The sequence below is a fragment of the Callospermophilus lateralis genome, chromosome 11 (genome assembly GCF_048772815.1).
Source record: "Callospermophilus lateralis isolate mCalLat2 chromosome 11, mCalLat2.hap1, whole genome shotgun sequence".
Classification (NCBI taxonomy): Eukaryota; Metazoa; Chordata; class Mammalia; order Rodentia; family Sciuridae; genus Callospermophilus; species Callospermophilus lateralis.
Genome location: NC_135315.1, coordinates 36451880 through 36478517, shown reverse-complemented (window position 1 = coordinate 36478517; position 26638 = coordinate 36451880). Strand labels below are relative to the sequence as shown.

The window sequence follows — 26638 nt, the reverse complement described above, 5'->3', positions numbered from 1 at the left end:
GCAGGGAAAGCTGGCTCTTTGGAACCATAGGCTTGGTCTGTGCTTTTGACACTTCTGGTCAGTCTTATTGGGTCTGTCCCCTTTGCTATTAGGAATTTAGCAACCACTCAACCCCCATGGAGCTGAGGCCCAGGAATAGGGGAAAGTGGATGACCTCAGCAGGGCCTCAGGAAAGTCTCTGTACTCCACCCAGGATGCCTTTTCCTTCTGGACACACTTACTGTGGTTCATTGGAGACATGGGCAATTAGAGGCTTGAGTGAGGGAATAGAGGTTGTAGGCCACCCTCTGGCATGGTCATTTTTCCTTCGGGTGCTCTGTGGCTGATTACCTGGCATTTTTGGCAAGTCGAGGCTGGTCCAGAGCCCTGTCATATCTTCAATTTCAGAGCTTGCCGTGGTGAAGGGAAGAGGCATTCCCCTTCTTAGCACAGTGCCTGCGTGACAGGCACTGGGTAAGCTTTTGTGACCCTAGCTTTCCAAAAAGTGTCTTAAAGACAACCTGAAAGTAGGAGGATCTGTTGTGTTTTCAGCAACAATTATATGCCAAGTATGGCCTGCATGCTTTCACATTCATTAATTCTGTCTTCTTCCCAGTTGATCTCATGGGTGGATGTTGTTGACAGTAACAAAACTGAAGTTCAGGGAGGCTTAATAACCTTCCCAAGGTCACACAGCTATTACATGATGGAGCCAGGATTTAAACCCAGGTCACCTGGCTCCACTGTGCACTCCACTTTTATTCTCATTTCAAGGGTTCTTCTGAATTTGTGAAATTTTACTTGGCTTCTCCTTCCTCTAACAAGAGCACCTATTTCTATTACATCACCCTACTAAAAAAGATGACTGGCTGGGTGCAGCAGCACTTTCAGGGTCCAGTGAGGTCCAAATCCCTGTAAGAGGAGCATCAGCAGAAAAGGATACAGGTAGATCTGGAGTTGAGGAGCAGCTCCTCTACTCCCCCCACCACCTATCTCCCACTACTGCAGTGACAGTGGCCCCCTTCCTGCAGTGGGCATTCCCCTGGCTTGTTGGTGAGGAAGCTGGAGCTCACCCACAGAACAAGTGACAAAGCTGTGATCCCAACAGGGACCCCCCTAATTCCCAGCCAAGACTCTAGCCCTGAGCCAGAAATTTTCAAAGGACGGTTCAGAGGCACATCAGTCTCCCAGAGCTGCTCCCAGGTTGTGTAGCTTGTGTAACAAAATTCCACTGGGGAAGAAAAAGTATGTAGACTGAAGCAGCCTTGGCCGAGCTGCCTGGACTCTTAACAAATGGCTCTGGACTCTCTCCTGCCATGCTCCCTTCTAAAGAAGGCTTTTGTTTCCTCTAGATATCCTTGGTTAATTATTTTTAAATAAATAATTGTGTAGATGGTGGCAGGGGAGAAGCCTCACTCTGACCCATATTTGATCATCAGAGGACTGGCCATTTTCCTTCAGCCAAATTAAATAGGCTAAATCCAGAGACTGTTTGACTTGAGACCAAATCGATGACGGGGACAGGCTGGGAGGTGAACGCACACCTGACTCCCAGCGTTATCACCATTCTCTCGGGAGCAGAGCATCTTGGGGAGGTAAATAGCTGGCCAGGGAGTCAGGAGAGAAACACAGTGAATTCCAGTTCCTCTGAGAGAAAAGAACAACAGGGCAGAGGCCAGGCCTCCTCCCAAGTTGCTTCCAGGGCAGGACATCAGTGATTCTGCCTAAGCACGATCCCTGGGGGAGACAGTTGCATTCACTACTTAGAATCTGCCCCCATGTTGTCTAGAATTCTAGATTCTTAGGACAAATGTCAGGTCCATCCTGATACCAGCTCCCTTCCCCCAGCATCCCCACCCCCAGTTACCATGAATTGGAGATTAAGCTAGGAGCTGTAGAAATGTTATCTCTAATCCCAAAATATCCCTGTTCATTGGGGGGGGGGGGGGCGGGTTGTGGCTCAGTGGTAGAGCACTTGCCTAGTCTATGAGAGGCACTGGGTTCGATTCTCAGCACCACATATAAAATAAATAAAGAAAACATAGGTCCATCAACATCTAAAAAAATTAATTTTAATAGTTCTGTTAAGGCAGTATTCTCTTCATTTTAGGAAAGGAAGCTAAGACACGGAGAGGGAAAGCAATATTCCTATGATCACACAGATGTGTGATTAAGAGCAAAGGCAAGATTTGAACCTGAGTTGGTCTAGTTCCAGAACCTACAGTCTTCCCACTGACCCTTCTTGCCAGAAAATCTGTCTTTTTATGGGTTGGAAATCTTCAGTGTTCACGAGGTTCACATTTCTTTCTTTTTCTATCTATGACTCTTTGAACTGTTGGCAAATCCTGCCGGTAACTGGGTGACCAATGTGAGTGGAGAAAAAGGACCCAATTTAATCCAATGGGATGGAGTCGAGGGTGGTGAATCCTTAGAGGACTGCAGACAGGTACAGAGGAAGACAGACAGGACTAGGCAGGGTCTGTTGATGAGGATAGAAGCCTTTCCTCCTTTTAACTTCAGGGCTCCTGTTCTTAGGGGGGAAAAAGTGTAGTGCCCTGGACCAGAAGCCATTCTAGTGCCAAACTCACCCCCATAGCGGCCTTTGAATTGAAAGATGAGGGGGGAAAAAAACAATAGGAAAAGCCTGCAGAGCAAAGCATCAAGCCACTTCCTAGTCAAACAAGTTGCTCTGGAAGGTTAGAACATGCTCTAGCATTTGTTTTTGTTTTTGTTTCCCCTAGTCCTCTTAAACTCTAGGTCAAACTAGCCTTAGGTCATATCCTTAGGAGGATCCAGGGAAAACTGGCTTGAGTCTCTTCTTAAGTTTTAGATTAGTGAATTCAAGGCTACTGGCTATGACAGCTTGCCAGAGGGGACTCAGTAGCCTCCCCTGGAAGGTGGGACTCTGCTTGGGACAAGAGGCAGGGCAGGGTCAACAGCCACAGAATTTGTATATAGGGATGGTTCATCTTGGAACACTGGGCAAGGAAAAGGATGGCCCAAGAGTTGGCCCACTTCTTCAAATGATTCCAAGCCTAAAGCATTTGGTCTCCCTCCCTTGCAAGACAGGACCCCCCCCTCCGTCCCAAACCTTTTCGTCAAATCAAAAACAAAATACAAAGTACATTGTCTGGGAGGGAGACATTGGAGGAGAGATGCCCTCAAGGACCCCCAACCTTGTCCTTGGCTATTTTATGGAGACTTCAAGCAGGACTTGCTTCTGCAAACTGGCCCCGGGTTCTTTGCCCTTCAGCTTCCTTCAGTTGCCTGGTCTCTGTCCAGCACTTGCCCTTTCCTGAGAGCAAACCTCCTTTTTGATTCCTAAGGAGGGTCAGAGTAGTGAGGGTTAGATACGCTTGACTCTCCCGTGGTTTCCTAAGCGTTCACCTCCTGCCCATGTGTGTTGCCTGCCTCACCTCTGCAGACACACCTTTCCCTGGGGCCTGGAAGTCAGACAAAGGGGACCCATCAAAGGAATGTGGGATCCAGGGCCAAAGACGACTAATTATAACCCCATCCATGCCCTGCTCTTCCTGTGTCCCCTGGTCTCTAGGGCTCAGCCAAAAAGTGGTAGACAGAGACCAATGCCTGAGCTGTGGCTCCTATAGAGGTCACTGGACAAGTGCCTCTCCTTTGTCAAATGGTCTACTCATACTTTGCAATCCCATATAGCCAAGAGACACCAGGAAAGCATTTCTTGAAGGTATATTGAAGAATAGAAGAAATACTCCAGCCAGGATGAGAAGGCTGATCTCAGCCTCTAAATCCAAACAAAACAAAAAACAAACAAACAAACAAACAAAAAAAACCAAAAAACTATGCTAAAGCAATAACAAGCAGGACTCATTCAGTCTTTGATTCATTCAGCAGAAGTTTACAGATGGCTACCAAGTAGCAAGACTCTGGGTATACATCCTATTCTCATGGAGCTTACATTCTAGAATTAAAGTAGAAGCATGCTGTTCTTGTTCCAAAGACAACTGGTAGGTGTGTGTGTGTATGTGTATGTGTGTGTGTGTGTGTGTGTGTACAGAGGAGGAGAAGGCAACTTTGACTTCTTGTCATCCACCCCGGAAAATAAGGGGAGCTGAGCCAGTATTCTGGGGCCCCTGGTGACACTAATGTTTCCTATTGGGTCTGTTGTTGTTTTGCAGGAGTACGCTACAGCCAGCAGGGAAGCAATGAGGTCACTTCCTCTTCAACAATCAGTCACCATGGCAACAGTGCCATGGTGACCAGCCAGTCAGTTTTACAGCAAGTCTCCCCAGCCAGCCTGGACCCCAGCCACAATCTCCTCTCACCTGATGGTAAAATGGTGAGTACACCTGGGCCATTGTAGCTCTGGAGCTGATAAGATAAGAGGCAAAACAAACACAACTTCTCACAAGGCCTGCCTCAAACAATGAACCATTGTAACCCCACAGGGGAAAATGGGGGCTGTCCAGAGCTGGAACGGAAAGGTAGAGCTGGTGACCTAGCCTTTGGCGGTAGAAGAGGTGTTCGGTTTGAACCTAGCCAATAAATCTGACAGAGCTCTGCTCTCATTTTATTGATTGAATGCCTCATAAAGGAGCAAGCCGGGTGGGACGCTGTTTGTTTTGGGGCTGCCAATGACATTTGTGTTGATAAAATGTTCATTCATCCCTCCCCTCCAAGGCCTCCAACGCCAGTGTTTTAACCCAGAAAGCACCTCACTTTGAAACAAGCCCTCTCTTTACCAACCTCCTTGGTACTGGTGAGAAGAATCATTAGCAAGTCAGGATTTAGTGAATAGCAGGAGATGGAAGAAGTTTCTGGAACTGAGATTCTGAAGGACACACATGTCGTGTCCATGAAGATGGAAGCACAAAATGGCAGGTGGGGTGGGGCGGTCACTTGGAGCAAGAAAGGCGGACTTTGAAGTTACAATTACCTGTATTTAGTTCCAGCGCTTAATAGTGGCGTAGCCTTGGGGAGGTTAACTGAATTATACCTTCAGTCTCTTTTCCTCATCTATAAAATGGGGGCGATAGCAATAGGGTTGTTGGTGGGGAGCATAACAACACGTGCAATATTTAGCAACAGCATTCAACACAGTCTAGATTTAATAAGTGGCAGTGTTTCTGTTAATGTTAAGGTTGATGTTATTCTCATTAAATGAAATTTTCTAAAACTAGACCCAGAGCCCCACACCCAGATGTAAGTTCAACCAGCCTACTTGGTAAAGGAATGGATAATTTGAATTTTTCAAGGTTCTAATCCTGTGGCAACACAGGGCAGGGGAGAGCGACTTGTGAGACAACAGAGGTATTTCGACACTAGTGAGGGTAGGAAGTGGAAAACTCTATTCTTTGGGTCATGCTCTGTGTTTCGGGGAGGGAGGAGCTGCAGGTTCCTGACTTCCCCGGGGGAGGTGGAGCTGCACACATTCCCGCAAGACATCTGACCTGGAGGCCAGTGGGGGCCTGAACGGGGAGAGGGCAACAGGGAGCAGATGCCATTTTAGACCTTGACGTGGGTGCTGTGTAGGCAACACAGGAATAGTGAGTCACAGGTGATCAAGTCCCAGCTCCCTGGAGGAAAAACAAAGTGTAGTTTCTGGGGGAGAGCTGGCCCAGCCAACTCCAGTTTCAGGGGACCTGAGCTGGTCTCCCTGGTGAAGGGCAGTGGGGAGGGGATGGGATCCTTGCAAACCAAAAAAGGAAAGGACACCCAAGTGGGAGGCATTTTGCAGCCCTCTTGCCCTTCCCCGATCCCTTAAGAAAGATCCTTCTTCCTGAAGAACAATTTGTGTTGGCCACCTCATGAGAGACACGGGAAAGTCTTTATGATTTCTCAAGAGTCACGTCAAGACCCAAACAAATTAGAGTTAAGCATTACCCAGGCTTCCCTAGAAAAAGGAAGAGGTCTTCACTTTTCAGTGGATAAACTCTTCCAAGGCCCAGGCTGGGGATGCAGTTCTGGGGTATAGCGCTTGCTTGGTGGTGAGAAGCGTGGGGCTCCACCAATCCCCAGCACCACCAAAAGAAAAGAAAAACCAAGTCTCGGCTCTCACAGCTTAAAAGTCCTTGGGGTTTCCCTGGGAGCTCTCCCACTCTTCACTCTTCTAAGAGGCCAGCTACCTCGCCCAGGTCCAGGCTGCTCCAAATGCAGCCGGCAGACACTTTTTCTTCCCTTTCTGTTCCATGTGCCCCACTGGGCAGTGTATTATTGGATTGATGATTGACCAAGATAGCGCTCCACACTGTTAGCAAACATCTGGAAGCTTGTTGGCAGGGACCAGATTTTCCCCTGTCTCCAGCACTCTGGCTCTTATGCTATGTCACTATCACTGGACACCCCAAATCAAGAACCTGTTCCCTGTTAATATATAACAAGTCCATCACAGATCTTGGCCCACCAAAGCAAGAGGGGATGTGGCTCAAGTGGTAGCGCGCTCGCCTGGCATGCGTGCGGCCCGGGTTCGATCCTCAGCACCACATACAAACAAAGATGTTGTGTCCGCCGAAAACTAAAAAATAAATATTAAAAAAAAAAAATTTCTAAAAAAAAAAAAAGAATATGGTTTAAAAGGAACACAGGTAAGGGGACCCACATGTCCAAGTCTTGTCTCTCATGTACCAGCAGAAGGGTGGAAAAGTGCTTAACCTCAGTTTCTTCATCTGTTAAATGTGGGATAAAAGGGCCTACGTCATAGGGTTGGTGCAAAGATTGCTTACAGCTCTGTTCTAGGAATGACAGTTTCTGTGTGCTAACTTTCAATAGGACACGCCTTTCAAATCTGCCCCCAGAGATTGGTTTTAGAAATAATGCGATCTATTTGAGCTTTCTTTTGCATTGTTGGCCCCCAACACCTTCTTACCAAAATGATATGCACTGACAAAAAGCTGGCCAGGTTTAGGGTTGAAATCTGTGTATGTTGAACTTAAAAAAAAAAAAAAAAAAAGCACATACTGGATACTTTCACAGTATCAGGCAATATGGCCCAAGGTTGAAAAGGTCAGGCCTGAGAGGCAGATTATCTGCTTTCAACCCCATTCTACCCACTTGGGCACATTTCTTAACTTCTCTAAACCTCAATTTCCTTGTCTACAATATAGGGGTAATAATACCACCCACATAGGTGGTAGGCATGTGAAGAAATTGGCTCAGGGAAAGGACTGTCAATGGCAACATTATATAACTCAGCTCTCCGAATTGTCATGTTAGAGTCACCATGATATCCTTGGCAGTTCTCTGGCTTCTCTCAGTCTTTGAGCAAATGAAAAGTAGTAGTCACCTTTTAGAGTAAGAAGTAACTTAACCAAGGTTACCCAAACAATAGTGAGTGGAAAGGATTCAAACTCCAGCAAAACTAGGTTTAAATTCTGGCTTCCTCTCTTACTTATCAGGTGACATAGAATTAGTCTCAACTCTTCTGAGGATCTGTTTCTTGATCTGTAAGGCAGGGACAATAATAATAATGCTTGGGTCACTATCTATTGAGAACAACAAGTGAAAGCAATTAACAAGCTCTAAAGCTATACATATTTAAATTGTTTTTAATCTTTGGCATCCACTCCACTGTTGCACCATCTAAACCAAATGTTGAAATGGCAGTAAGATGACTGTCACTTCATTGACTTTCTCCAATGGACTATATTACCCAAGGGATTGAGTCTGAGAGCAGGTTACCAATTTTTTTTTTTTTTTTTTTTTTTTTTAATGACTCTGACATTTTGAAAAACAAGTCCAGCAAACAGGCTGGTTCTCTCTTGTTTGATGTGGTTGGAATTCCTTCTTGGTCATGTGACTTCTAACTCATTTCTTGATGCTCATTTTAAAAACACAAACAAACCTGTTTGGGTTTTTTCATTCTTTTTTAAAATTAACCTTGGAAACTATGGATTTGACCAGAAGGGCAGGGCCAGAGATCTCGTCTTACCTGAGCACTGATTTGAGACCCATAATCTGAAGAGCTCTGGGTAGAAAAAGAAGGAAGAAGGGAAGCTAAATTGCTCAGACACATGATGTATCCTAACCCTAAAGCATCTCCCAGGGTTCCTGTCGCTCTTCACAACATCTGAGCTTGTTCAGAATGAGGGGAAACAGTCCTTTCCTAATAACAAATTTAGAAAATATTTTAAAACTATAAATAGCAAACTATCATGAAAAAAGTGTGTGTATTAAACTGATAACTCCATTCTAATTATAATTAATGGGAACATTAAAAACATATCTGATAACATCAGGATCAAAACAAGCACACCTATTACAGTTGTTTTTGTTTAATACTTTTCAGGAAGTTCTAACCGACAGACATGTAGACGCGTTTGTTCTAGCAAGGAAGAGCCTCTGTTAACATTTTTTATTGATTTTTTCTTCTTCTTCTTCTTCTTGTTTTACTTCTAGATGAAACAATGCCTTTCTTTCTTTCTTTACTTATTTATTTATTTTTATATAGTGCTGAGGACTGAACCCAGTGCCTCACAGATGCTAGGCAATTGCTCTACCACTAGAGCTACAACCCCAGCCCTCTCTGTTAACATTTTGTGCTTGTGATGCAATTATACACTTGGAAAAAAAATATGAGGGAAAAATATTGGTAGGAACAAGTAAAAGGATTCAATTAAGTGGCTGAGATTAAAGTAAACAAGCAAGAATCAGAGTAGATTTTCCTTACTGTCATCAGAATATAATGGAGAAACAAAATGGGGAGCTTGCTTAGTAGATGTCATTACAATATTAGCCACTTGACAGGAGGGAAGAAAGAAAGGAAGGAAGAAAAAAAAATGTATAGTGAAGAGTTGGGATGAAAAAAAAAACAGAATTATCCAGTAATGTTTTAGCTCCCCTAACCCTTAGTAATAATTATGGGGGGAGGGGGAGGGGTGCCCCACATAACAGATAAGAACTTGGGTTTTAGGGTCAGACAGACCTGGGCTTGAATAAAAGGGGTGCTGTTTACTAGTTACAGAATCTTAACAAGATACATATCTACTCTGAGTCTCGATTTTTCATCCATGAAATGGGAAGGACAGAAGTATCCTCCTAGGATTGTAGTGGGGTCTGGACTCAGGGACAGTTTCCCTGTGCTCCTGCCTGGTTCCTGAATACTCTCTCCAGGAAACCCCAGGGCATTTCTTGAGCTGTTTTTGGCGGTCGTGTCTCTAAACCCATAATGTAGAAGGCAGAAGGCAGAACAAAGGGTGCATACAAAGTGAGCTGGGGACACATAAGCAGGATTCTGAAACAAAGGTAAGGTGCAAAGACATCAACAAATGCAAGCCCCACGAGGGCAGCAGCCTTGCCGGTTTTACTTGCTGCCCTATTCTCAGCCCCTAGAGTATCTGTCCTACAGTAGGTGCTTCATACTCATTGAGTGAATGAATGAATGAGCAAGTTAGCTGTGCCAAGGAATTGCTAAGTCCTGTCATTCTGGAAACTGCCCTCGGTATTTCCAGTTGCACTCATGCTACTCTTGTTTATCCTCTCCAGCAGATAGCAGTCTCAGGAGGAGGTTTGCCCCCGGTCAGCACCTTGACGAACATCCACAGCCTGTCCCACCACAATCCCCAGCAATCTCAAAACCTCATCATGACCCCCCTGTCCGGAGTCATGGCCATTGCACAAAGTAAGTTCTCTTCTTGGTCAGAAATCTTGGGGCCAGGGAGAAGAAGAATGGGAAGCAAATCAACATGATTTTTAAAAAGGACCATAGGCACTCCCCTTTGTATCTAACTTCTTTAGTTCCTTTTCTCTCTCCTTAACAATATTCATATTGTTTAGTTCAAAGTGAGAGGAAAATTTTGGAATGGATTTGAATCCTGTTCACTAGCTGGACGGCACAGGTCAAATCATTGCGCTTTATGAGGTTCAATTTCCTCATCTATAAAGTGAGTTGTTGAAGCCATCAAATGGCAGTGAATGCAGACATGCTTGTAAATCTATAAAGCATGAATATATATAATGTCACAGCTTATGTATGTGGCATATTTTTCATGCAGTTCTTTGTGTTGGTGGGGATGGAGCAAGACATATTGGGTTTTCTTCTGAATAGGAAATTTTATGTGGAGCCAAGACCTCTTTATAACTAAAGGTGAAAATACATGGGGAGGATCCAGAGGGACACTGTCACAGTGTGTCTGAGCTTTGGAAACTTTAAGGAGAAATAGATAATTTAGGTACATGCCTAAAGACAGAGAAATGTATCAGTTCCTTTCAGCACCAGGAGGCTCCCGTTCTAATACAGGCTGCTTCCCATCACAGACCAGCCATTCTTGTCCATAGGGAGTTGGAAGCAGGCTGTGGCTGTGGATATCTCTGAAGAGTTTTCATGTTGACAAGTGTTCTATGTATTCGTAGACTCACTGGGACAGCTCAGGGCAAGCACTGATTCTCAAAACCACCATGGTGACCCTTAGAAGTATTCTGAGATGACTCAGGAGAGATCTAACGGTGACACATTGGTCATCTTTTACTTCACTCTGCATTGCCCTGAGTCCTTTTGGCCAATCTTATGTCTATTGTCCATGTGAACCACCTCTTTATTTTCTTCCTGAATTTTTCTTTCCTTCCCTCGTCTCTCCCTAAAATGGCTTTCAGATTTTAGGATCACTCGGAACTGGGATCACTTCCTAAGGGAATGACTTACATGTCCTTTGAGGGCATAACAGGGCCCTCAGGAGGCACATAGATTTATTGACTGAGTTTGACTGCTGGGAAATCAATACATTCTGTGTTGATTTATGCAGAAGGAGAATGGGAATGGAGAAGCCTTTAGAAAACTTGCAAACTAAAAAATTATTTAAAATTTACTCTCTTTTCACAAACCCTCTGGTATGTGCGTGGACAATAATAACCAAATAAACACCAGGGTTTGGATTGAGAATGAGATAGGATACCTGAAACCAGCTTTCTTGCCCTCTTAAAGATTTAACTAAAAAAACCCATGGGTAAGATACGTACTTCCATACTTCTATAACCAAAATAATACACCAGTGTTCCACTTGCCTTCCTTCTTCCCATGTCAAGCTTTGGCTGACATACATAGTTGTATATATTATTTTGGGTACAATCTGAACTAAAGTTTTCTATAGAGCCATTGCATATTTTTCAATTTTGTTCTTCTAAATCTCCTCTGCCATACTTCTCTGTCTTCCCACATTGGCCTCTGATAGCAGGTGGGAAGCACTAGAAGGTATATTAGATGGGTGGGTGTGCATGTGTACTCGGGGCACTCAGTGTGAAGAATGGCGAGGATCAGCAGCGGACTTCTGCAGAGACACAATGGTCCCACCCCAAGGAGTATCAGATGAAGAGCCGGTTGCAGAAATTCTCATTGAGCCAACACTCAAATGTTGTTGAGTACGGAGGCTGTGTCTGGGGATAAGAGGACTCAGGATACAGGATCTGTCCATGCCAACTCCTCATTCTCTATTCGTCCACTGTACTGCCTCCAGCAGAAGCTGCTTAAGCAGGAATCTGTGCCCAGAAAATGGATGAAAATATCAAGAGTCACACTGCAGGAACTAGAATGACATCAGAGGCTCTCCATCCTGGAACTGAGGCACATCAGGATCGCAGACTCTGTGGAAAATAAGATTCCTAGGCCCCACCTCTGAAGGTTCTGAGTCATTAAGCTTGGGCAGGGCTCAGGAATGTATATTTCTTTTCCCCCCCCCCCTTTTTTTTTTCTTTTTTTTCCTTTTGCAGTTCTGGCGGTGGGGGGTGGGGGTGGGGGGCTCACACATGCTAAGCAAGTGCTGTACCATTGACCTACTTCTCCAACTCCTAGAAGGTATATTTCTTAAAAGAGTGCCCCCAAAAGGCTCTGAAGCTCAGGAAAGTTTTAGAACTATGCCCTCAAATATCAACCATAATAAACAGATGAATTTGCTTTTTCTGGCCAGAGATTTCCTCCCACAAGAGCAGTGGCCATGGACTCCTGGAAAAATAGCCAATCTGTGGGGCTTCCTAGGAGACTGAGACCACAAGTAGGGGGTGGCATAGTGAAAAAAAGATATCAGAGTTTCAGGTGATAGGCTGGCTTGGGGAGAAACCGACCCTGCCCCAGTCAATTGGAGATGGTGCTATTCTGATGATGATCAGAGGGTCCCACCCCCACCTCCACCCAGGAGAGTCAAGAGGAAGATTACTCCCTCTTCCTTTCTGTTCAGGGGTCTTAGCTTTTAGGTTTCTGATAACAATATCAGCTAAAGCTCTGAGTAAGCAATTGTTGAGGACTTTGTGCTATCTCCACGGAGGACTTCCCACAAGGCTACTTATGAAACCATCTCTGATTCAGGAAAGGCTCTCTAGGTGTCCTTTCTGAATCTAGACCTTTTTTCTGGATTTCTTTCTTCAATCCCATTCTTCCCCTTACTTCACTGAAAGCATGAACAAAGGAGCTTTAATCCAAGAAAGAGATTTGTGCGTCTTCTCTTGTCCCCACTCTAGCCCTGCCTCAGCTGTCTTCCCCAGAGTCCTGCCCAGGGAGTAGCTACAGAGTGCATACCAGGGGACCCAGTCCTGCTCCAGGTCCTAAAGAGGTCTCAGGATATAGACACAGTCCCAAGCCACAGAGGCCCTCCTACCCCCAGAACAGAAAGATGGCAAGACCCACTGTCACTGTGAGGGCTGACCTTTGACTTAATACTTCCTCCTTCCCAAACCTGCAACTTTTGATACCTCAAGCCCTGTGCAGACAGTTAGGATATACCTATTTCATAGACCCACTGAGTTCTAGTGCTTTCCTCCAGCTCTGCTATAGTCAAAAGAATTGTCACTTAACCTCCCTCGGGGTCTTTGCATAGTCTGATATATAGGGTCTTCAGACCTTTATTTTGTTTTGAATCAAAACGTGGGTCCCTGTACACCACTGCCCTCTACTGGAAAGATAAACCTGGGCAATAATCCATGATCTAGAATGAACACCTATAACTTTGCCAAGGGCACCAAGACAAGCATTTTTTTCACAGTCCAGCGTGGGTGGAACAGGCAAGTAGAGTCAGCTTTCCTGGGTTTCTGATAATTTCAAGGGAGCTGAGTTGGGGAGTTTCACAGAATTTTGGGAGTTTCTCCAGCTCCAGTCAGATTGGTTTCATGCATGTCTTCATTCCACAACCCACTATGGAATTTGAACCAGGAAAATCATCTCTCCAAGTCTGTTTCCTTGTCCACAAAGTCGCCTCCCATGCAGTCTCTTACCTAACAGGCTCATCCTGCATACATTGAGCAGGAGTTCCCTCAATGATGGTTGTCATGCGGTCACCTCTTCTCATCCCTGAAGCCATCTCTGACCTTTCTCTCTTGCCCCCACAGGCCTCAACACCTCCCAAGCACAGAGCGTCCCAGTCATCAACAGTGTGGCCAGCAGCCTGGCAGCCCTGCAGCCCGTCCAGTTCTCCCAGCAGCTGCACAGCCCTCACCAGCAGCCCCTCATGCAGCAGAGCCCCGGCAGCCACATGGCCCAGCAACCTTTCATGGCTGCTGTGACTCAGCTGCAGAACTCACACAGTAAGGAAACAAGAGTGATGGGGAGGAGGCACCTCAATCACTTTCCTCTTTGGGTCGTGACTTTCTTGGAAGGTTATTGGCTTGGGCACTTTTCCTTACCTATAATCAATCAAAATGATTTATCAAACACAACTCTTTATCATGTCTTGCTCTTCCTTTTTCAGTCCTCTTACCTACACACAAGATTCCCAGGGTTAGGTGTGTGAAGAACGGCTTAGGCCTCCGTGTAAAGGGGAGTTGGAGATGGGATGTGGAGCACACAGCACAATTTCCCATTCCAGTACCTGTGGGAAAGGAACCACTGATCAGCTGTGGCACTTTCCCAGGGAGGCTCAACTTAGGCTCTTCATTCCAAGATTCCAAGCAGCCATTACCAAATAATTCGAGGAGGCATATAATGTTTATCTTGTTTGTCTCTCTGAAATAAAAGAATCTTCTGGAGTCCCTACACCCTCAATTTATAGGCCCTAGATATTTCTAATCAAAAAAACACAAACAAAGGTGGAAACTATCACCTGCACACCAATCCAAATGAGTGTCAGAGTTTATACCCTTCACACAGAGGAGACCCCACATCCAGTTTTTCTATACCTCCCCTAAGTTTGCCTATCTCTGTCTTCCATCCTGAGACAGACCTTCAGGCCTCCAGGCCTCTGGCCAGGTCTGCCTATGGCTCCTGGACTCTGAGTTTGGGAGGAGTCATGAAAGAATGGATGGTGTCCCCACTTCAGAAACACCAGGAAAGTGTCCAGTGTAGACTCATCCTAAGTCAGACAGACCTGGATTTGAATCCTGGCTCTGACTCTTAACAGCTATGCAGCAACTGGCAGATTACTTACCTATGCCGATTCTGTTTCTCCCTGGATAAAATGGGAATAGTATGCTTTATAGAGTGGTTATGAAAATTAAATAAAAATAGGGATGAATTGCATAAAGAGTCTACTAAGCATAAAGAGTATTAGAACTGCAAGTGATTGCTTACTAAGGGACTCTCAGAGGGCAAGGATGGAAAAGGGGATTTGAGTTTCTCCCCTGGAAACTCCTGAACAAAGCTGTAGGTCTGAAAGAGAACAGCCAAGTTCAGCCTTCTATCCTCAGAGGCTCAGTCCCTACTCGGGCCGGCAGAGCTGGTTTCTGGGCACCATCTCACATTCCAATCACATATTCGTGACTTCTAAAAATCTGCCACATCCTGTAGCAGAGTCTCAGACCACAAGTGGCTCACTTCTCTCCCCCAGAGCTAGGTGATATGCTCCTTCATTGCTCCTACCCCCTTCTTGTCTGGGCAGGCTCCTTTCATGGCCAAGCCTGGGACAGTCAGAGTGGTCATCAGTGACCTGTGGGTTGCCGAGGCCCAGCAGGCCTGGCTAGCCACAAAGAGAGAACCCAACAACCTCCCTGCATAAGAAGGGCAAATTGAGGCAGCATGTGACCTTCACCCCCATTCCCCACTGGAAGACTCCTTGATAGGCTCCATCTTCTGACAACAGGCTTGTCCCTCCCTCCCTTATAGCCAAGCATCTGCATGTTTTCATTAGTTGTTCATGTGACCTTGAATTTAGATTATTCTTTTTTAAAAAACTTGTATTTGTTATTTTTAGATATTCATGAAAGTAGAGTGTATTTTGACATATTATACCGACGGGGAGTATAACTTATTCTAACTAGTATCCCATTCTTGCAGTTGTACGTGGTATAGTTTTACTGGTCGTGTGTTCCTATATGAACATAGAAAAGTTATGTCTGATTCATTTTACTGTCTTTCCTATTCTCATCCTCCCTCCCTTCCCTTCATCCCCCTTTGTCTAATCCAATGAACTTCTGTTCTTCCCTCCCCCCTAGATTATTATTATTGATAACTAACCTGAATCAAAATGTTCCAGATGTGGTAGACAAGTACTGGTAAAACAGAACGTTGAGTCACGTGCTCCTGAAAGTTTTATTTGAATCTGGTCTCCTTTGGTTTATCCTTTCTATGTCTATGATGTCATAAAGCTATGACATCATTTCAGTGCCAACTAGAATAGCCCAGAATAATACAATTAATTGCACATGTGTCTAATTGCAGTTGTCAATCAGTCTACAACTCTGGCAGAATACCTGGTGTTTTGAGTCATGGCTGAAAGAACAAACCTGTGCTTGGCCATGTGCTTCATGTTGGCTGGCTACTTAGAATTTTTTTTTTCTTTTTTGAGAACTGAGCTACATTTCCCACTGAGCTACATTGCCAGGCCTTTTTATTATTTTATTTTGAGACAGAGTTTCACTGAGTTGCTGAGGCTGGACTCAAATTTGTGATCCTCCTGCCAATGTACCTGGCTAGAACATTTTTTGACTTAAAATCTTAGTTGTGCCACAAATAATTAAGGATCACTTGCTGATAGCCAGGCACCTATTATTTTATCGAAAGTCAGAGGAACAGAAGTGTTCCAAAGTACTACTGTATACAAGACACTGTGCAAGGCTGTTCATGATATCTCCTCACCTACAATAGCTATCAGCCCCTTTTTACAGGTGAAGAAACTAAGGTTATATAACTCAATGAAGGAGTCAGGTCTTTGCCACATTGCATTCTTTCCAAACATAACCACAACCCTCTTTTATCTGCCCAGGGAAACAGGAGCTATACCATGGAATGTGGATGTCTGTAGCTGCATATGTAACTACATCTACACTTTGATTTTGTTTTCCCTCTCTCTGCAGTGTATGCACACAAGCAGGAGCCCCCCCAGTATTCCCACACCTCCCGGTTTCCATCTGCGATGGTGGTCACAGACACCAGCAGCATCAGTACACTCACCAACATGTCTTCCAGTAAACAGGTAATGCCTGCGGGATGGGGCGGGCATGGGGCGGTGCGGATTCAGCCACTTCCGAGGCTCCTTTAGTTACTTGCTAAAAGAATTTCTGAGGTCACAGGCCAAAGGGGCTTATGCTCCCCCAGCATCCCTAACAAGAGCACTAAATGAGGACTGAAGTTTGCCAGGTCACTGGAGCCTGAATCACACAGAGCCATTAGGCCTTGAGATTGAGCACTCTGCAGTGGAATGGCAGAGGGTCATAGAAAAGGTGTTTCCATGCAGGACTCAGGAGATGGTCAAATCATTTGTTGAGTTTCTTACTTTGCAAAAGTGGTCAGTGGGGAAGGTGTGTGGTGCATCAGGAATCCTGAAGCTCATCCCCCCAGGCCAGGATCCACATTAGACACAGACACTGGAAGCTCCAGGGAATGACCCAATTCTGCCATCCCATAGAGACTCCCCCAGGAGACAGTGTGGCCATTTCAGGGGTCTGCATTCAGTTGGTATTTTATTGAGAAACTTAGAATCTACTTCCTGGTGTGCTAAAAGTGGGGGATCCAGAGGCTTAGTCACTGCTCCAGTTGATGAGTAATTGCCACTTCCCCACAGAGGAGACGGACTAGTAAAGACAAGCAATCAACAGCAAGGCTCATGGCTGCAGCTCAGATAGCTGGACTGCAGCAGGGCCTTGTGGGTTAAAAAACAAGATGCCATGTCTGCACACAGATGATGAGTCCAGAGTAACACAATAAGGTCTTTTAGTACCTGGGGTCTGAGCAGTGTGGGAACTGTTTGGCCTTTATTGATTACTAGATAAGGAGGCGACAACCTTGAACTTCATGTCAGAGGGACTCTGCAGGATTCTGTCTAGTTGATGGTCTTTTTCCATCTGAGCCCTGCAAATCATACCTCATCCACTACCTTGTGCTTCTGAGATTCTTTCAAGAGCTCAGCAGTCCTTGCTCTTTACAGTGCCCCCATCTTCTAGGCCTAGAGTAAAGTGGAGCAGGTGGGTTCTATTTCTCATTCTGCCATTAACTACACCTGTGAACTTGACCTCCCTGAGCCTTCAGTCTTCATCTTTAAAATGTTGATGATTGTAACATCCTCTTGTTCCAAGGATTCAGTGAGGTCTCGTAGATTTAGTGCCTGGCACATCTTAAGTGCTGAAATAGACACATGGCCTGGGCAGCTGGGCTCTGGCATTGGGAGTGGAGGGAGAGGGGTGTGGGACCTGCTTTGCCACTCTTCTCTCACCCAATAGAAGATGAAAGGACAACCCCCACCCCACCCCGTTGCCCTGCCCTTCGACTCCCGTGCGATTTCCCACTCTTTGTAGTGAGCAGGGAAAACATTTATCTGTGTTCACAAATCTCAATCAGGAGGGCAGCCAGGCGCAGCAGCCCTCCTTGGGAATACCTTCCCCTTTGAAAGGTTTATCAATCCATCTGCCGCTTGGTCAGCCCTAAACAGGACCGTGATTAATTATTCCTGTCTTTCCCAAGTTGACTTTGATGCTTGCTTGTTGAAACGAGTCCTATGAATCCAGGAAATGGTCTCTTAATCAGAATGCTTTAAGATGCTCCCCGATATGCTGCTACCAGCGCCCAAGTGGCTTCTCTCCTCTATTGGACACAGTAGCCAGCCACCCTTGACACTGTGTGAGCCGCCTGTTAATGTACTATGAACTTGTCTCTGCATCCTCAGATAGTTCAGGAGTCTGGCAAGAGACTCGTTTTGCAATTATGCAGATGATTATTATACTCAGTAAGGAGGAAAAAAACCCTCATGTAGAACTTTATATTTCTCATGACCACTATATCATCATTTTCTTTTTATTGCAATCTAAGTACAAAGAAACCAAAGCTCAGAGATAGAGTGACCTGCCCAAGGTCACACACAGATTGTAAATTCTAGAGCTTGACCTCTGGACTTTGGTCTTTGACTCCAAATCCTGGACTCCTTCCATTTAAACAACATTTGCCTTCCAATACTCATCTTTTTCTTTTCTTTTTTTTTTTTTTTTTAACCTGCCCTGTTGAACCCAGTGCAACTCTTCCACTGAGCCATATCCCTAGCCCTTTTAATGTTTTATTTTGAAACAGGGTTTCTCCAAGATGCTTAGTGGAGGCTTGCTAAATTGCTGAGACTGGCCTCGAACTTGCAATCCTTCTGCCTCAGCCTCCCAAGTCATTGGGATTACAGGTGTGTGCCACCACACCCAACCCAATATCCCTCTAAAATTTCCATGGTAATTGTTACTTGTTCTGTTGTCTGTGGTGGTCAGGAACCAAGTAAAAAATTAAGCTAAGTTCCAATCAGATAAATTTCTTCTTTCAAACCAAAGGATAAGGAAGAAAAGAAAAGCAGAATGAAATAAAATGAGGTTCAAGTGCTACCTCCTGACAGCACAAAATATCCAAGGTGAAGACAGTTTTTATAAACTCTGTTCCTAGGGCAAAAACGTCACAAGTGAGTTGCCAAAGAGTCCTGGTAGCAATTTTTCTTTTTTTAAAACTATTTTTTTCCAAGAGGGATTTTAAAACCATTGCTAGGTGTCAGGAGGCATATGAGGTGAGGGGAGAGAGTTTTTCTTGTTAAAATGTGTTGGGAGAACTTCTGGATTAAACATAGTTAAACACCCCAGGCAGGGCTTCTTGGAACATTTCGCTTGAGTGTAGAAGTGGGTCATTAGTGTGCACTGTGCTCAGGTCACAGGGACACACTCTGGGCAATGCTATTTTAGAGGCATGTGCAGTGGTAGGAAAAGCTGAGAGACCTAAATTAATCCCAGCTTTGTCCCCCTCTGCTATGTGACCTTGGGCAGTTAATTGCCCAGTGTAAGACTCAATTTCCTCATGTATAAATGGGAGGAAATCCTAATCCCATCTCACAAAATATTCAAAGTGGAGCTCCTTCCCAATTCCTCTCCTGTCTGTCTGTGATGCCTTCTGAAGACTGGTGTCTTTCCTTGCACCATTTCTTCAATATTGCACTCAGTGCTTGGTCTATGTGGTCAGAGGAGTTCTGACAGTAACAACCCAGATCCTGGACCTGGGCTCCTGATCCCTGTTTCCCATTCTGCTGACACACAGGTCCCCTCTCCACCAGCTCCTGGAAAAACACAAGGGCTACTCAAAGCACCCAAGCCCTTTGTGTTCACCTAACTGCCTGGGCTAAAGTAGATATTCAGTAAATATGGATGGATGATGGATGATGGATGGATGGATGGATGGATGGATGGATGGATGGATGGGTGGATGGGTGGATGGATTCTGAATTAGCATATTTTGAATACCTTCCACTTTCCAAGCATCCCTCCAGGCACTTTTCTATCTTACCTTGTCTGGCTAAACCCCTACTCTTCCTGCAAAGTAAATATTTGTATGCCTGATTTACAGAGCAGAAAATTGAGGTTCTGAGATGGGGAGGGTTCTGGACAAGTTTACACAGATTATAAATTCCAGAGTTGGACTTCTCATTCCAAATCCATTAACAACATTCACTTTCCAATGTCCATTTTTAAGCACCCATACTCAAGACCCAAGATTATGCAAGTATAAAGCTAAAACCAGTCTGTGAACTTTTGTCTGTCTGACCCCCAGTACTTCCTGTTGTGAAGACAGGCATGCCCCAGGGGCCTTGGGGATCACGTTTCAGGAACCCCAGGCTGGCACTTTCTTCTGCCAAGAATCCTTCTGCAGCTACTGCCATCTGTCCTTCCCAAAGCATATGTCTCCCCCTCCTCCTCAAGTGGTGGGTGCTGGCAAGTTGCTTTCTGAGTGGGTTTGTGCCTGAGCTCTTGCATAACAATGCCCCAATGGTCTGGAAATAAGACCGAAGCAAGCACTGACCTTGGTTAGGACAAGTGTGGGCAGGCTGTAAGCTGACACTTGTTTCCACAACTTTCTCTACCCGCTACTTCGCTTCCTACTTTATAGGGAGGGCAAGAGAGGCCCCCAGAGCAGTCACTAGTCAGGGGTGCTGACAAGAAAGAAGTGGGCAGCTTCACCATAAAACCTCTGTGGCTGTATCCTCCCTCCCAACTCTCTTCACTGCGGTGGGGTGGGGCACAATAGTCTGAGGGCTAGGCACCAGCCCCAGAGTTAAGCAGATCCAGGCTCCAAATTCTATCACTTTCTACTTGTGTGACCTCAGGGAAATGGGTTAGCCTCTCTGAACCTCACCTATAAAATGAAGGAAATGACACCTCTCTCATGGGATCATTGAAAGGACTGGTTGTAAGAGGACTTGTAACGCTTGTCACTTGGTGCCTGGCCCAAAGGAAACAGCCAGTTCATGGAAGCTGGGTCACACTTGGATTCCCCCCATGGTGACCCTGAGGATTTCCAGAGCTTGGGAAGGAGGTTTTTAAATGGCAAAGGGCATTTTTATCCCTGGTGCCACCCAGAAGATAGAAGGAGATGGTCTTATATAATGGTTAGGAGCACAAGCTTAGCTGTTGTGAGAATCTGGGCACAGGTACTTACAATCTCTTTGGGCTGTACCTCTGTAAAATTGGAATTATAGTTTTTACTTTCAATTAATTGAGCAACACTTATAAGTTAATAATGATAGAAGTGAGTTATCTGTGTTAGCCTTCTCTCCTTCCTCATCCTCTATTCTCTCTAGAGCCCATTACAGACTGGCTTTTGACCCCATGTTCCCCTGTGTACTGTGCGCTCACACCGCCATGTTGCTAAGTCCAGCAGTTACTTTTCAATACCTTTGACACAGCTAATCACTGCCCTCCTTTTCCCTGGATTTTAGGGTGCCATCTTTCTGGTTCTCCTCCTACAGCTCCTTCTCATCTCCTTAACTAGCGACTCATATGTTGAAGAGAACAGGGCTCTTTCTTCAGCCTCTTTCTTGTCTACGCCCACACCTGAGTGTCCTCCAATCCCAGAACTTTGGATCAAGTGCACACACTGACAGGTCCTCTAATTCAGTTCTGCCCACAGAGGGCCCCTAGACAAATGCAGTACCTTTGACAGGGACATGAACATGCCTAATATATCTGATATGCCTCTCAAAATGAACATACCTAAAATAGGAACTCTCCATTTTACCCCTATTGGTCCCCACCCAAATTTCTTCCTCCTTGGGCTTCTCCGTTTCCAAAAATTGTACCATTTGTTTACGTAAGATACCTGAGAATACTATTGATTCTTTTCTCCATGCCACACATCTGGTCCATCAACAAGTGTTGCTGGGAATCCTTCAGAATGCATCCTAAATCTGGCCACTTCCCGCCATTCCCATTGGTACCATTCTAGTCCTAGTTCAGGCACTCCTTGTCTCCAACTAATCCCCTCAGAGGCCCCATCAGTAGCCAGAGTGATCTCTGTCTTTTTGGGGGGCGGGGAGGGTACCACGGATTGAACTCAGAGGCACTCAACCACTGAGCCACCTCCCCAGCCCTATTTTATGTTCTTTTTAGAGACAGGGTCTCACTAAGTTACTTAAGGCCTTGCTTTTGCTGAGGCTGGCTTTGAACTTACGATCCTCCTTCCTCTGCCTCCCAAATCACTGGGATTACAGGCATGTGCCACCGCACCCAGCTCAGAGTGGTCTCTTAAAAAGAGAAATCAAGCATGTCCCTCCCCTGTCAAAGCTCCCCAATAGCTTTCCATTACAACACAAACTAAAATGAAGACTTACAAGGCTCTGCATGGTCAGACCACTGCTGGTATCCCCATTCTCTCTCCCTCAGCTTCAAGGGTACCAGGCTGAAGTGATCTCACTCTTTAATGTGCATCTTTATGTGCTTGCTCCTCCATTCAGCTCAAATGTCATCAACTTGAAGAGGCCTTTCCTAACCCCCTCCCCTAAATTATTCCCTTTTCCCTCAAATCACCTTAACCCCCTCCCCTAAATTATTCCCTTTTCCCTCAAACCACCTTAACCTCCCACCACGCTTATTTTCCAACAAAGCACTTATCTCCACTTAAAGTTGATTGTATAGGAAGATGTGTATATGCATTTACTTGTTTGTCATTCAAAACTCCCATTAGAACAGAAATTCTGTGAGGTTGTGGGCAGACCTTGTCCACAGCTGCATCGCCTGACCCCTAAAAGTGCAAGTCCATGGCGGGCACCCAACAATGTGTCCAGTGAATGAATGGCAAGCACCTACTTCAGAGGGTTGATGGGAGAGCTACTTTGCAATGTTGGGAATCAAGCCTAGAGTTCAATCATGCTTGGACTAGTATTCTACCCTTGGGCTACACCCCCAGCCCACGATGGAAGAAATAATTGCAAGGATGTATATGAAGCCCTGAGTGTGGCTCCCGGCACAAGGAAGGACCACAGTCTGTGTAGCTGTTACCATCATGCAATGAACCCTCTCAAGATGAGGGCCACTGCTACCCCATCCCGGGTGGATGGTCACTCAGGGATCTTATAGGGAGGCTCCTGGGGGGCTGGGTATGCTGGGCCTCTAGTACTAAGGGACCACAGTGCACCCCTTATCAGATGTTTGTGTTTAGACTCTGAAGGGGGCAAATAACTCTAGTTCCTTTGACAACATTTAGGGCTCTGCCACCATTTTATTATGTGAGCAAACATTTGATAGCTGGGAAGCCCATCCCTAATGACAGGTCATAGAATCTCACTGGCGTCTCCTTATCTGCCCTTCTTGTTTGCTCTTCTATTGAAACCTGCAGGGTCACAAGCCATTTTCCCTCTCCTCTACCTGAAATCTGAAAATTGGAAAAAGGCTGATAGTGAGAAGTAAAGAAACTCAAGAGTGGGGGTGGGCAGAGGGAGAAAGAGAAGGCAAAGGGTATGAAGAGAACCCTGACCACGCCCTCAAGAATGTAGGAGGGACAGAAACCTGTCTCCTTACATGAATACACAGCTCAGGCCCACTCTAAGAGGCCTCAAGAGCAGCATGGAGAGAAGCCCCCTGTGCAGGATTGTGCCAAGCACCATTTAGAGGACTTCAGCTATATCAACCCATCCAAACCCACCACAGCCTTCATTTATATGGGAAGAAATTGAGGCAGAGAGGGAGTAACTTAGCCAAAGCACAGTATAAGTAAGTAAAAGACTCCTAGTCCCATAAAGATCTCACACTGGGACTGGGGGTATAGCTCAGTTGGTAGAGTGCTTGCCTTGCATGCAAAGGCCCTGGGTTCAATCCCCAGCACACACACACACACACACACACAAAAAAAAAAAAAAAAAAATCTCACATTGGGAGATCATCCCAAACCCATCTGAGTCTCTGCACACTCTCCTATTTTCATAATCATTAGCTCTCTTTAAGCCTTGTTTTTCTAATCTGTAAAGTAGACAAAAATGGTAACCCCATATGGGGTTGTGGTTAGGAACTTTGATTTATGAGATAATAATGGAATGATAGGCCTCTGGTAGTCATGGTAGATGTGTGTGTGTGTGTGTATGTGTGTGTGTGTGTGTGTGTATACACATGTGTGCTGTGGGCAGGGAGTCTTGAGAGAATAAGCCACTAAGCCAAAAGGCGGAACCCTGGATGCGAAAAAAAGTGAAAGAGGAGGAAGAAATAGAAAAGGAAAAGGAGAGGAGGATGTTAAACAGTTTAATTAAAGGAGATCCAGTGCTCTGGAAGGGGGAGCTGCCCCACACAGGTGGAGTAACTCCTCTCAGAGGGCTGCTCCAACCATTCTGGGGTCTCCTTTTCCAGCCCCCAAGAAGCACAGCATCAGAGGCTTCATCCCTTGAATCCTTTCCCTAGACCTTCAAGTTTCTTGTCCTAATAGTAACAAATCTTGAGAAAGCACTTTGCAATTTCTAAAGTTCCTTCCTGGATGGAAAGTTTGAGTAAGGGGTCATTTTCTCACATGCCTTATGGCCTCTCTGCTCCATGTAGATCAGCGCATGGGAACACCCTGGGAAATTCTTAGAAATGCAGATTCCTAGGCCCACCCGGTCTGAGAATCAGAGTAGAACCGGAGTCTATGTTCTAATGGGCTTTCTGTACTGGTAGGGCCATTAAAGTTTGAGAAGCAGTGATCTAGGGCATCCCTGTGCTTAGAGATCTTCGGAAGAAACACTTCCATAAGAGTCAACCCACCCAATTGCCTTTGCCACTGGCCTGAGTGTTGTATAAATACCACTCTCACAAAAAGAGGAGCTCAATTTCAGGGTTAAGGTCAGCATGTTAGGACTATTACAAGATCCCCAGCAATTCACTTCTCTCCACTGAAGTGGCCAGAAAAGCCAGCTCCAAGGAAGTGTGCTTCAGAACCAACACTGTAGAACTGCCTAGCCCTAGATGCCCAGTCCCCACCCCCAGCTCTCTCCAGCTGAGCCAGGTGTCAGCTCCCTTGGAGAAGCCAAACTAATGTCCCTGCCTAATGCACACAGCTGAGCTGTCTCTCCTCTCTCTCTGCAGTGTCCACTGCAAGCCTGGTGATGCCCACATATCACTTACTTGGTGCACAGCAACAAGGACTCTGTTTTCTACACCGTCACCCTTTGGGCAGCTGTCATGGAAAAGCCCAGTGACCGGACAAGCACCTGTGAGAGGTCCCTGCTTAGCTGACATCCTGCTGGCACCTCAGACAATCCGCTCTCGGGAGGTGCAGTCTGAAGCCCAGCTTCCCTTCTATGCAGTATTGTCATGATGCCTCTCCCAAGATGTCGAGTGCTCCTGTCCATCCTAGAGGTGGGCCACATGAAACCGCGCAGGAGGCAGAGGGAAAACGGTAAAGCCTGTGTTGTGACCCTTCATCGAACAAACTGATGTGAAAACTTGAATCTGTTACTGAAACAAGGAGAGGAGGACACGCACTGTTGAACTGAGCCAAACCCACTGTAAATATCAGCAAATCCCTCTCCCCACCCCCAGCCCAAATGATCTTGAGATTTCTTTTAAAGAAGTAAATTTGTCCAATGGGTGTAAACTATAAACTACTGTAATTAAGTGCAATTTCCCCTCCGCATCGTCTCCCTCTACCCTGTATATAATACTAAAGTGCCTATTAGTTTTCTTTGTAAAGGTCAGAGTTGAACTTTCAAAAGTGATTTGCCACCTCTCTCTTCCCCATGGAGAAACACCCCAAATGGGAAGTGAAGCCCTTCACCCACCTCCCTCTGGCCTGGACACACAGAAGGACAGCATCCTTTGGACTGACCACCAGCTAACACCCATCTCCCAATGTTAAGACACACACCTCTGGATGCCTGGAGGGGCTGGAGATGTCAGAGTTACATCCTGGCTTCCAGTGGGGCCAGGAGTTCAGCCAGGGCACACCCAAGAAACCTCAGGGCAGGGACACTGACTGGCTGATAGCAAAAAAAAAGAAAGAAGAAAGAAAAAAAGTGGCCATCTCAGGAAGCCTCCTATTAAAACATTTTATTTTATCACTGCCCAGAGTCTCATATTTCTGTCTCAGACACCTCCCCTGCCATGGTTCCACCCAGAGCCTCTGGCCCTGGTCTCCTTGGGGTTTTCCACTTACCCTAGGGATCGAAGCCTGTGTCCCCTGGGATGTGGAGGAGCCTGTACCTGCTGTCCTATCCCTGGAGTCTTTGTGTCAGCTTGCCTGCTATTCAAAGTAGGGGAGCTTTGGTTCCCCCAGTCCGCCTCCTGTGAAGGGGTCTGGCTGGAGCAGGAGCCAGCATGGCCGCCTTCCCTGCAGCTCACAGAGGCAAAGCTGTGGAGCCGGTTCTCGGGGGCATAGAAACAGGCAAAAGGCAGGAAGACTGAAAATGCAGTGGGTAACTTGTTCCAGCCTCCTTTTAAGCATTCATTCCAGCCAGCCTTCCCACCTTCTCTTCCTTCTGTAGGGCTGCAAGGGACTAGGAGAACGGGCTCCTGTGGATGTCACCACTTACCCAGATCCTCTCCCCAAGTGAGGATGCTGATGAACCCAAATAGTCCAAAAGGTGAAAAGCCAAAGGGCTGGAGACGCTCTCAGCAAGGACTTGACTACCAAGAACCCAACTCCAAGATAAGGGGGAGGGGCGTGTTCCTTTGCTATCTCCTTTTCTGCATAACTGGGCCTGCTGGCCTGTGCTTTCTCTACTTCTAAGGGTGCATTTCCTAGGAAGGTATGAGCAAGGAGACTGTGCTGACCAGGCCTGACCAGGCACTGAAGGACAGGTTTTTCAAAATCCCAATGGAGCCAGACATGGTGGCACACTCCTATAATCCCAGCAACTCAAGAGGCTGAGGCAGGAGTATTGTAGATACAAAGCCAACCTCAGCATCTTAGTGAGACCCTAGGTAACTTAGCCATCCTGTCTCAAAATAAAAAATAAAAAGGGCTAGGATGTGGCTCAGTGGTTAATTGCCCCTGGGTTTAATTCTGGGTACCAGAAAAAAAAAATCCAGTGAAGTGAAATACCTACAGCAGGCAGGCAGGCAGGCAGGCAGACTACCTTTGAACATTCAT

General features: G+C 45.8%; 1 protein-coding gene across 6 annotated transcripts in view; it reads left to right on the top strand.

The window, feature by feature from the left end:
• Positions 1 to 24746, top strand: part of Hnf1b (HNF1 homeobox B) — a 51268-nt gene extending 26522 nt beyond the window's left edge. For 2 of the 6 annotated variants that reach the window (XM_076870364.1, XM_076870361.1), the window contains exons 5-9: positions 4134 to 4294; positions 9439 to 9571; positions 13261 to 13455; positions 16159 to 16277; positions 24634 to 24654. In XM_076870364.1, coding sequence (XP_076726479.1) covers positions 4134 to 4294; positions 9439 to 9571; positions 13261 to 13455; positions 16159 to 16277; positions 24634 to 24654 — 629 coding nt within the window. Of the gene's footprint in view, positions 1 to 4133; positions 4295 to 9435; positions 9572 to 13260; positions 13456 to 16158; positions 16278 to 24633 lie in introns of all 6 variants that reach the window. The other 4 variants (XM_076870363.1, XM_076870360.1, XM_076870362.1 and 1 more) reach the window with 3 other exon arrangements.
• Positions 24747 to 26638: the final 1892 nt, after the last annotated feature.